Source organism: Phycodurus eques, chromosome 11 (genome assembly GCF_024500275.1).
Source record: "Phycodurus eques isolate BA_2022a chromosome 11, UOR_Pequ_1.1, whole genome shotgun sequence".
In the NCBI taxonomy this organism is placed as follows: domain Eukaryota; kingdom Metazoa; phylum Chordata; class Actinopteri; order Syngnathiformes; family Syngnathidae; genus Phycodurus; species Phycodurus eques.
Genome location: NC_084535.1, coordinates 22,592,216 through 22,604,552, shown reverse-complemented (window position 1 = coordinate 22,604,552; position 12,337 = coordinate 22,592,216). Strand labels below are relative to the sequence as shown.

At 41.4% G+C, this 12,337-nt stretch overlaps 1 protein-coding gene across 4 annotated transcripts in view; it reads left to right on the top strand.

Moving 5' to 3' along the window:
• Positions 1–11,655, top strand: part of LOC133410138 (cilia- and flagella-associated protein 46) — an 87,356-nt gene extending 75,701 nt beyond the window's left edge. For 3 of the 4 annotated variants that reach the window (XM_061690915.1, XM_061690914.1, XM_061690913.1), the window contains 9 exons: positions 3,390–3,563; positions 5,429–5,499; positions 7,647–7,752; positions 8,197–8,299; positions 8,403–8,515; positions 10,206–10,284; positions 10,469–10,605; positions 10,713–10,790; positions 11,007–11,655. In XM_061690915.1, the coding sequence (XP_061546899.1) occupies positions 3,390–3,563; positions 5,429–5,499; positions 7,647–7,752; positions 8,197–8,299; positions 8,403–8,515; positions 10,206–10,284; positions 10,469–10,605; positions 10,713–10,790; positions 11,007–11,116 (971 nt within the window). In that variant the 3' untranslated portion in view covers positions 11,117–11,655. The remainder of the gene's footprint in view (positions 1–3,389; positions 3,564–5,428; positions 5,500–7,646; positions 7,753–8,196; positions 8,300–8,402; positions 8,516–10,205; positions 10,285–10,468; positions 10,606–10,712; positions 10,791–11,006) is intronic. The other variant, XM_061690912.1, reaches the window with a different exon arrangement.
• The last annotated feature ends 682 nt before the right edge of the window (positions 11,656–12,337 follow it).

Sequence of the window (12,337 nt, the reverse complement as noted above, 5' to 3'; positions counted from 1 at the left end):
ACCATGTTGACCTAATGACAAATGTGCACAATTCAGAATTCAGAATTCACAATTCATCGTTTCATTCATGACAACAGAGATAAATGAATGTTCCATAAAACGTTTAAAAAAAAAATACGTTATTAAAATCAAACTATTCAATATATTATATTCATATAGGGCCTCATTGACTAACTGCGTCTGCACAGATATTTGTTATTAATCATGCGTACGCATGTTTGACGCACAAACCTGTGATTTATCAATATGTTCGTACTTGTTTTTGTCCGTACTGCGAACAAATTTAGAACATCCTCAGACCATACGTCCGCACAAATAATGCCGGATCAACCATCGTAAATACTGTCCAAGATCTTTCGTAAAGACTATAATAACGTTGTCGATAGTAAATATAAAGAAATATTATGTAATCTAGTTACATGTAATGAGTTACTCCTGGTTCATTGGGTGACTGTTTAGCGCATCTGCGTCACAGTTCCTCGCCTGTGTGGAGTTTGCATGTTTTCCCCATGCCTGCCTGGTTTTTCTCCAGGTACTCTGGTTTCCTCCCACATCCCCAAAACATGCATGGTAGGTTAATTGAAGACTCTAAATTGCCCGTCGGTGTGAATGTGAGTGCGAACGGTTGTTTGTCTATATCTGCCCTGCGATTGGCTGGCAACCAGTTCAGGGTGTACCCTGCCTCTCGCCCAAAGATAGCTGGGCTAGGCTCCAGCACGCCCACGACCGTAGTGAGGATAAGCGGTATAGAAAATGGATGGATGGATGGATGGTTACTCCTCAACATTGCTAATAAATGTGTAGAAATGTTCTTACTCTGTGAAGAAAGAACCCAATCGGATTCATGATATTTCCATACCGGCCAATTTTCTTCTCACCACTATGCATATGTTATTGAGTCAGAATTCATTCTAAATGTCTGCGCCTGCCGAGCTGCTGTCTGCCTATACCGTGCCCCATTTTCTGATAAAAGGGCATCCATTTGAGGCATCAAAGTAAATCCCAGGAAGGTTAAAGTTGCGAGAAATGGCCCCAAAACTTTCATAACTTTCTTAATCTTAAGAGAGAATTTGAATTTAAAAAAGGGAACAAACAAACAACAACAACAAGATTTTGTGTTCCTATTTGTGGAGTCATACTGTGGAACAGTTTGAATGTGGGGTTGAAATAATGTTCCTCCCTCACTCGTGAACAAGACCCCAAGATACTTGAACTCCTCCACTTGGGGCAGGATCTCATCCCCGATCTGGAGAGGGCACGCCACCCTTTTCCGACTGAGGACCATGGTCTCAGATTTGGAGGTGCTGATTCTCATCCCAGCCGCTTCACACTCAGCTGCGAACTCCTCCAGTGAGAGTTGGAGGTCACGAATTGATGAAGCCAACAGAACCACATCATCTGCAAAAAGCAGAGATGCAATACTGAGGCCACCAAACCGGACCCCCTCTACGCCTCGGCTGGGCCTAGAAATTCTGTCCATAAAAGTTATAAACAGAATCGGTGACAAAGGGCAGCCTTGGCGGAGTCCAACCCTCACCGGAAACGAGTCCGACTTACTGCCGGATATGCGGACCAAACTCTGACTCCGGTCGTACAGGGACCGAACAGCCCGTATCAAGGGGTTCGGTACCCCATACTCCCGAAGCACCCTCCACAGGACCACCCGAGGGACACGGTCGAACGCCTTCTCCAAGTCCACAAAACACATGTAGACTGGTTGGGCGAACTCATCCACCCCCGGGGCCCTGCCACAGAGGAGCTTTTTAACCACCTCGGTGACCTCAACCCCAGAGATAGGAGAGCCCACCTCAGAGAACCCAGACTCTTCTCCCTCATGGGAAGGCGTGTCGGTGGAATTGAGGAGGTCTTCGAAGTATTCTCCCCACCGGCTCACAACGTCCCGAGTCGAGGTCAGCAGTGCCCCATCCCCACTATACACAGTGTTGATGGTGCACTGCTTTCCCCTCCTGAGATGTCGGATGGTGGACCAGAATTTCCTCGAAGCCGTCCGGAAGTCTTTCTCCATGGCCTCACCGAACTCCTCCCATGCCCGAGTTTTTGCTTCAGCGATCACCAAAGCTGCGTTCCGCTTGGCCAGCCGGTACTCATCAGCTGCCTCAGGAGTCCCACAGGCCAAAAAGGCCCGATAGGACTCCTTCTTCAGCTTGACGGCATCCCTCACCATTGGTGTCCACCAACGGGTTCGGGGATTGCCGCCACGACAGGCACCGACCACCTTACGGCCACAACTCCGGGCGGCCGCCTCAGCAATGGAGGCGCGGAACATGGTCCACTCGGACTCTATGTCCCTCGCCTCCCCCGGAACATGAGCAAAGTTCTGTCGGAGGTGGGAGTTGAAACTCCTTCTGACAGGGGATTCCGCCAGACGTTCCCAGCAGACCCTCACAATACGTTTGGGCCTGCCACGTCGGACCGGCATCTTCCCCCACCATCGGAGCCAACTCACCACCAGGTGGTGATCAGTTGACAGCTCCGCCCCTCTCTTTACCCGAGTGTCCAAGACATGCGGCCGCAAGTCCGATGACACGACCACCAAGTCGATCATCGAACTTCGAACTGCGACGAAAAATGTTACCCATCTTACAAATTCTGCCTGGGTTATCAAACATGAGCGCAACTGTGTGTTTTCTCATTTACTAAATAAAAGTATGGCTGTGAATTTCAAAATAAGAGTTAAGTAAATTAAAAAAGTATTACGTGTTCAAATAAAGTGTTTAACTTCAGAGTAATTCTTTGAAAAAACTAACAAAATAACAGATAATACTGCATGTTTTGATTATATGGGTAGAAGAAAAATCATGCATTGTAAAAATGCATTATACATAGGTAGAATGGTTTTCCAGAATTTTGAGGTCAACTTTGGGGATGCGTATTAAACATGGGTACGCATTACACAAGAGAAATTACGCTACTCACAAATTCAAGTACGAACATATTGGTGAATCACAGATTTTTGCATGAAATGTGCGTAGACACGATTTAAGCACAAATTTGTTTCTATGGACTGTTAGTGAATGAGGCCCATTGAGAGCCGAGGCAGACATCTGCTAATCTCCCAATTCTTCTGATAATTGAGATTTAATGTAATGGTCATTGGTTCACACAAGCACTATTAGCACAGTCAAAAAGTAATAATGAACCATTAGGATCTTGTCTTATCTTGTATCTCTTAATAAAGTTTGGAATTCTTTACAAGTTTCTTGTAATACTATTACTCCGAGTAATAATAACTTGCATTTGGAACGGCAGCTAAAAAGATGTATAGTTTCTTAATTGAAATTGTGTGTGTGTTTATGTATGTGTGTGGGTACGTGTGTGTGTGCACACGTGCACGGCTACATCTGTTTTTGTGTGTCCGTGTACATCAGAAGATACACCACAACAATCAGGGGAGTTTGTGGTGTTGCTGGCAGACTGGAAGTTGATGGAGTTGCCATTGGAGGCGTTGTCTGTGCTTGAAGGAGACAGACTGAACTCTGTATCACGAGATTTCTCTGTCCAGCTTCTCTGCAGTCGTATACCAAGAGAACAGCCAATAAAAGGTATTAAAGACCCAAATGTTTATTAATGGTGGGCGACTGGTTAGCACATCTGCCTCACAGTTCTGAGGACCAGGGTTCAAATCCCGGCCCTGCCTATGTGGAGTTTGCATATTCTCCCCATGCCTACTCCGGTTTCCTTCCACATCAAAAAAACATGCATGGTAGGTTGATTGAAGACTCTAAAATGCCCGTAAGTGTGAGTGTGAATGGTTTTTTGTTTATATGTGCCCTGCGATTGGCTGGTGACCAGTTCGGGGTGTACCCTGCCTCTTGGACGAAGATAGCTGGAATAGGCTCCAGCATGTCCGCAACCCTAGTGAGGATAGGCGGTTCAGAAAATGGATGGATGGATGTTTATTAATTGAAACACTGATTTGCAATGCCTGCCAACATTTCATGATTTTATCAAGAGGATGTTTCTCTTCCTCACATAATTGCTCACACCCATGAAAGCATCTTTGCATTGTACAGTGGCTATAAAAAGGCTACACACCCTTGTACAATTGCCAAGATTGTGTAATATAAAAGAAACAAGACCACGATAAATCATTTAAAAGAAATTTCCACCCTTAATATGAACTATAACCTGCACAACTCAATTGGGAGGAGGGTGGGTGGGGGGGGGGTTGACTTTTCTTGACATTTTTTTGTCACATCTTACATCACAAGCTATGGTCCGCAGAGAGCTTCCACAACATCAGAGGGATCTCATTGTTCAAACGTATCAGTCAGTAGAAAGGTGCAAAACAAATTCTAAGGTATTAAATATACTCAGTGTAGAACGTCATCATCAAATGGGGAAAATATGGCACAACAGTGACATAACCAATGTAGTGTCAACTGGTCATTAAAGAATGTGTGCGGTAATTATTTAACGAAAAGATGAATACCTGCATTATATTTCCGGTCTCTTAGCAGCTTAAATATAACGTCTTCAATTTAAATATCTAAAAGGGTCATTAAAATGGAGTGTGGGGGAGGGGTGATGGTTGCAAGTGGCTAATGACACTTATGAAGGGTTTGTTACTCAATGAACAGAGGCTGTTATTTTGTTCTGCGAAAACACTTGAAATCTCCAAAACGCATGTAGGAAAATGTGTGATGGTCCGATAAAACCAAGGCTGAACTTATGGGCCATAATTCCAAAGGGTATTTTTGGCGCAAACATGACACTGCTCATTACTAAGAGAACACCATACCTACAATGAAGCATGTTGGTGGCAGCATCGACTGGGGCCTTAGTTGAGGTGGAGGGAATTATGAACAGATCCAAGTTGTAGTAATTGTTAGCGCACAAATATCAAGCTTCTGCTGGGAAAGAAAATATCATGAAAAACCTAGAACATCTGAACTGAGTAATATTTAATGGTGGCAGGTGTTTGGTGACTACCATTTAACATTAGTTGGAATGTGATTCGTTCATTCTGGACACAGCCACATTCCCAGTTAAGGGTGTGCACACTTGTGCAATAACATTTTCTCAGTTATTTTTACTTCGTCTGTACAAAAAAATCTATGAAGGTGTATGGGTTAATTTTTATATTATTATAAGGCAATCTTTTCTAGTTTATTTATAAAAACAATTATATTGGAAGAAAAAATATAAATAATGTGCAAATTCTAGTGTGACTACCACAGGTACTGACAAAACCTGATGAAGGTCAATGAGTCCATTAATTTTACAATCAATTCTAGCTTTTGTCGATGCTGCGGGTCTGAAAAACTTTGAAAAAGCAGCTTTTGCAGCCCACAGCAGACTATTAGAAAGAAATGCCAATGATTTTGCAGATATTCTTAAACTCAAATTGTTGTGTGATATAGATTACAAACAAACAAGTATTTTTAATTCTGCCTCCTGCTTTTAGCAGTGGAAAAGGACCCCAAAGGAGGTAAAGGCACAAAGGGGAAAGCCAATCAAAGCCAAGTCATCAAAGTGGTGAGTAAATTGATCTGGGCCTGCTCGATAGTGACTATTATATTTACCTGATCTTGGCACTGGGAATTAGTGTATCTACAAGCTCCAGGCTCACTTTTAAGAGTATTTATCAATCAGTTGCCAAATAAATTTTTTAATAAATATTTAACACACTCTGAACTTCTTCTTTGATTGCATTTACCAATTTGTCTGCTTTAAATGTCTCTCAGCTGGTATTTGCCATCATGCCACATACAAGGTGAATGTGTTTTTACAAACCCAATTCCAATGAAGTTGAGACGTTGTGTTAAACATAAAAACAGAATACAATGATTTGCAAATCATGTTCAACCTGTATTTAATTGAATACACTACAAAGACAAGCTATTTAATGTTCAAACCGATAAACAAAAATTTTATGGCTGCAATGCGTTCCAAAAAAGCTGGGACAGGTGGCAGAAAAGACTGAGAAAGTTGAGGAATGTTCATCAAACACCTGTTTGGAACATCCCACAGGTGAACAGGCTCATTTGGAACAAGTGGGTATAAAAGGAGCTTACCTGAATTGCTCAGTTATTCACAAGCAAAGATGGGGCAAGGTTCGCCTCTTTTTGAACAAGTGCGTGAGAAAATAGTCGAACAGTTTAAGGACAGTGTTCCTCAACATCCAATTGCAAGGAATTTAGGGATTTCATCATCTACGGTCCATAATATCATCGAAAGGTTCAGAGAATCTGGAGGAATCACTGCATGTAAGCGGCAAGGCCGAAAACCAACATTGAATGCCCATGACCTCCGATGCCTCAGGTGGCACTACATCAAAAACTGACATCAATGTGTAAAGGATATCACCACATGGGCTCAGGAACACTTCAGAAAACCAATGCCAATAAATACAGTTCGGCGCTACATCCGTAAGTGCAACTTGAAACTCTACTATACAAAGCAAAAGCCATTTATCAACAACACCGCCGGCTTCTCTGGGCCCAAGCTCATCTAAGATGGACTGATGCAAAGTGGAAAAGTGTTCTGTGGTCCGACGAGTCCACATTTCAAATTGTTTTTGGGAATTGTGGATGTCGTGTCCTCCGGGCCAAAGAGGAAAAGAACCGTCCAACCTGTTCTGGACGGAAAGGTCAAAAGCCAGCATCTGTGATGTTATGGGGCTGTGTTAGTGCCAATGGCATGGGTAACGTACACATTTGTGAAGGCACCGTTAATGCTGAAAGGTACATACAGGTTTTGGAGAAACATATGCTGCCATCCAAGCAACGTCTTGTTCATGGACGCCCCTGCTTATTTCAGCAAGACAATGCCAAACCTGCTTGTGTTACAACAGCGTGGCTTCGTAGTAAAAGAGTGCGGGTCTGCCTGCAGTCCAGACTTGTCTCCTATTGAAAGTGTGTGGCGCATTATGAAGCGTAAAATACGACACCGGAGACCCCGGACTGTTTAACCCGTGAAGCTGTACATCAAGCAAGAATGGGAAAGAATTCCACCTACAAAGCTTCAACAATTAGTGTCCTCAGTTCCCAAATGTTTGTTAAACGAAAAGGTGATGTAACACAGTGGTAAACATGACCCTGTCCCAGGTTTTTTGGAACGTGTTGCAGCCATAAAATTCTAAGTTCACGATTATTTGCTAAAACAATAAAGTTTATCAGTTTGAACATTGAGTATCTTGTCAGTGTAATGTATTCAATTAAATATAGGTTGAACATGATTTGCAAATCATTGTATTCTGTTTTTATTTATGTTTAACACAACGTCCCAACTTCATTGGAATTGGGGTTGTAATTACGAAGTTGGCACTTAAACTGTATGTCCTCAAATTGTGGCTGTCCCTCTAAAAGTGGTGGAATAGTGTTATCAGCTAATGGCTAGTGCGTCATCCAATGGAAATACTTTTAAATTAATGCATCCTTTATTCACTTTCTAAGAGAAAATGGGTAATAGAAGTTAATTTTGGACATATGTTGCATAAACCTTACACAGATCGGTGCTCTTACATTCTTTGGAAATGTGAATATTGTTGTTTCATATTACTCATAATATTACTCATGTGTCTGAACAAACAACGGCTTCCCTCCGTATACAGTTGAGTAAACAAACACTCCTGTCCACTTTTTGTGGGAACAAGGTACCTTCACTATTTTCCATGTACACAGATACCTACCAGTCATGTTCTGCCTGAACACACCGTCTCAGTGGACACACGGAATTTCAAATGCATCTTCAATGACAAAGATATTGTCAACACTTTCAGCAATTTTGGTGAGCAAAATTTCATGCCAAATTAGTATTTTTTTTTAAATTATTTTACAGGAAACAGACACTAATGGGGAGAAATATGGTTAGACTGTAAAATGAAATCCACTTCAAGAGATTTATTTACACTGTTGCCTTTACAAACAAAAAAAGTTTGACACTGTCAAAGATGTATTAATTTCACAATAGTATGTTTGTCCTTTGGTTGTACTTTGCAGTAGGCTGTATCATACTATTCATTCATATCATCTATTCTTAAAACGTAGTTTGATTCTCATGTAAATGAGGTAACAAGTTAATCTTAAACTGGGCATTAATAAAATAAAAGAAAATTGCGAATGTCCTTGTATTGGATCTTGTTAGACATGTATTGTTATCTTGTTGACATAAGATGTACATTATTTTACTGTTAGAATTGTATTACTTAGGGTAATTATAATTGTTTTCCAGAAAGGACCACTCTTGTTGAGAGGATGAAGATGAACTGGGGAGCCTATGGCCAGCACTTCAACCATCTGTTGGCGGGTTTTGTGGGCATCAAACAAACTCCCAGGTGAAACCCTGTACTTTTTACATTTTTATACTGATCTGACAGAGCAGGTGATGTATGCGTCATAGTGTAATACTCCTAACCCCATCTCCTAATTTATTCAAAGTTTGAGTCAGCTAGAGAAGGTGCTGTGCCAATGCAGTGGATTCATGTACCTAGGAACGGAACGCTTCTTGGCTCCAATCCCACCTGCCAAACTAGCAGCCCTCAATCTGTCAGGTAAAGTTTATACCTACACACTCTACCGTAGGGCATTCATTATGAATATACTTGGCCATCGTGTACTGAAAATATTCCATCCCACCTAGGTTCAAGTCGCGGCGGCAGCATCTTAAAGCATAATAACATAATAACATCTTCCACTAGCCTTACCAGAGTCCTGACCTCAAAGGGATAAAACACCTTTGAGATTAATCACAGCGAAGACTGAGAGCCAGGCCTTCTCATCCAAGATCACTGTGTGACCTCACAAATACGCTTCTGGAAGAGTGGTCAAAAATGACCTCCTCTCACTCCTGAAAATTGTAGAAAGCCTTTTCAGAAGAATTAAAGCCGCTATAGTGGTAAAGGGTGGAGCGACGTCATATTAAACCCTATTGATTAAGAAGGGGATGCCACTTCAGATCACATGCTAGTCAAGGCTGTTGAGCGAACACTTTTGGCAATATAGTGTTATATATAATATATACACACGTATACAGTAGTGGACTATATGGTGAGCTCATTCATGACAGACGTGTGCCACCCACGAGCCTAGCATTAGTACTGCTAAGTGTAGCGTGACTGACACATTGCTCTTAATTCCAATCATTTCCTGACCACACACTGGACAACTGCACATTGGACATCGAGATACTACTGTATGATGGGGTGATGGCATATTTGTGTTTACTAGGAACAAAGACAATGCTCAGTACTGCAATCATACAGTCTTTGCTTACATTTATTAGTTAACTGAATCCCCACTGCATTGTTGCTGATTATAGACTAAGTGCCTTAAGCCCGATACACACACAAACACAGTCTGCTTTTGTCCCAAATTCTCCCCCCATGTGAAAGTGAAATGACCGTAAATGAAAACAACCGCATCTTATGCCTAGATCCGACTCAAGGATTTTAGCCCCGATATTGGCCCGTTTTGCTATCACAGGCGATTTCCCAGATCTGGCCCATGTAGTGTGAGATATCAACAACAAATCTCCGACAGCACACCTTGACGTTGACCAACGTAATACCTTCTGTGCTTGCCATTGTCAAAATACTTGATCGCCGTTGTCAACACTTATGTACACCAGTTTAGAGCATTATTCGACAAAACGCTAGCACTAACATTTGGTTGTCTGGTTACGAGCCGTATCGTATTACAGTATGTGAACATACAGTACCTCAAGCCATCCTGGAAGGGACAGCAGAAAACGTCCTCTCCCGAGCACCCACTGTACATTTTTTCCTTCCTCTTTTTGTTCTTTTTTTCCCATCATTGCCGCGGCGATCCATTGTTTTCACCTGTTGTTTGACAACAACTTGTTGTCGCCACAAAAAGCTATACAAATTATTTTTACTGTCATTAACAGAAATGTGTCGATGAACCAGTGTATGTGATTGGTCTTTTTGTGTCTGTGAATATTTCATGTCTATGAATAGTCTTATAACCAAACAATTGGCCTGCTTGCCTGCCCTGTTGCAGCATCTCTCCTAACCCTATAATATGGTCCCGCCTCTGTGGCATATTCTTAACTTGGTTTTCCCATTTATATTAGTTTTTTTTAAGTAGATTTAATCCCTTTCTTTCTGTTTCTCTCTGTCTCTTTTTGTCTTTGACACACAAGCCCAAAATGAATGTGCTTTTAAAATGTAGATGACATTATATGGCAAGCAGACAGCATTGACGATTTCCTGTCCTCTTCAGAATGCCACATGGCTCTTCTCTTTGACCTGGTCCAGAGTACCAATGCTTTGCACTCATCAAACCTTAACATGCACAAAAGGTAAAATTAGCCTTTCTTCTTTAAAAACATTTCCATTCATGTCTTTATTCTTGACATTTTCTGTCCCTGTGTCCTCTTTGATTGTGTGTCCATTCACATCACACTTTTCTCTTCTTGTTGTAAAGTTGGACTCATGCATCATATTTTCCTCCCAAGCCTGACCTTGCTACTGTTTTTTCTTCAGGGCAGGACAACGCACCCTTGAGAAGCCCTCAGAGGTCGCTCTGCTGTTGAGCATGAATGGTGTCAACTGTATTGTCCTCAACCAGTGGCATAGTAGCCTTCAACAGAACTCAGAATACATGACTAACTTTTTGGACAGTATGTTCTAAACAGTCTTCTATTCAAGCATGATTTGATTTTCTTAGCTAATTACATGGTTTGCGTCTTTTGAACTTTGGGAATTGAGAATAGAATCTGTGTTGTAGATTTTCTGAGCGGCAGACAGACCTCCGGGCAGATTGTTCACTTCCTCAGGCAAGATGACGAGGCTACGGGATCAAATGGTAGACTACATTATTTTTTTCCCACCTCACTTTTCAAACATTTTTGCATTTCTGCATGTACAACCATACAATCCTGTTTTTTTTTTAAGGTCACCTTGTAAAAACATTGTCACCTCTTCTCATCTCTCTGGAAGGAGAAAAACCACCCAGTAGACAAATCTAACTGCAATAGATACAAAAACACCTCTCTGAAAATCATTTCTTTTCTCTCTGCAGATCACAGTTCTATCTCTGATTCGGAAGAAGAGCTTCAGCACAAACCAGATCTGACACCATCAGCCTTCAACTGTGTTCTTTATGGACTCCCTATCATGACTGGCACATAAAGCAATTGAATTAACAATTTTGTTGTGTATAAGTTGGATGACTTCTGGCACTCAGTCAGTGCATTTCCAAATACATATTAATAATATTATACCAACTTACTGTCTTTTATTAGAATGAATGTTTTTTTCTGAACTAAATTGGTTTTGTACCTCTTAATCCTCTCTACTAAGGTGGCTTTGTGTTGTGCTGTCTGTTGTTTGTCTGACAGCAAATTTTTCACATTGGCCATGCAGCCTGCAGAGTTCCTCACGAGTTGAAATTGTAAAGCTGCAGTACTTGCTGTTGTACCTTTCTTGTACAGCGTTCATGACATTTACTATTTCACGTAGAAGACATGCTACCTATGTATTACTTTAAAAGTGAATTACACTCCCTAACAGGTTTGGTGCCCATGACCATTAAAAAAATGTACACATTCATCTGTACGCTTCAAAGAGGTAAGCCTAAAATCTTTATACAACTTGTCCTGAAATATGTTCTATTGTAGATCTGTTTTATTGTGTCACTCATAGTGTAACGTGTTAGTGTAGTAGGCCACGTGGGTTCAGTTCCTACTCAGTGATGAGGTGGACGTGAGTGTGAATGGTTGGTTGTCTCTATTTATGCCGTATGATTGACTGGCGACCACTCCATGATGTAGTGTTCCTTCCACCCAAGTCAGCTAGGATAGGTTTCATCTCCCAGCAACTGCGAATAGGATAAGTGGGATAAAAGAAATTAATAGATAGGTGCTTTATTTTATAGTATAACTTGAGCTCGACCAGATTTAGTCTTTTACGTCTGCAAAATTAGAAACCATTTCTAATTAGTCTAAAATGAAACAGCGACAGGTAGAGAAGATAATTTATTTAAACATGCTCCTGGCCTTCAGGTTCCAAAACACCGGGTTGACATTAGTATGGTTTGTTTTGGCCAGTTATATCCGGAGGATGTAGTGAAATTGCAGCTTTGACCTTTGCGCACAGTTCATGTATGCATGTGGGTCAGTACAAGAGAGTGTTCAATATGCATACCTATTGGACTGGAGGCTCGCAAGAGGGGAAATAAAAGTGTTGAAATTAAATTAATTTTACTTCACTAGTCCAGGGTGCACACTGCATCTATCCCACCGAGGCAAGCACAGAATAGCCTTTTTCATTCTTTAGCTTTGAATGGGCATCAAAAATGTTCTTTTGCATAATCTGCGATGCTTTACTAGTACACTTTACACTGTTATTCTG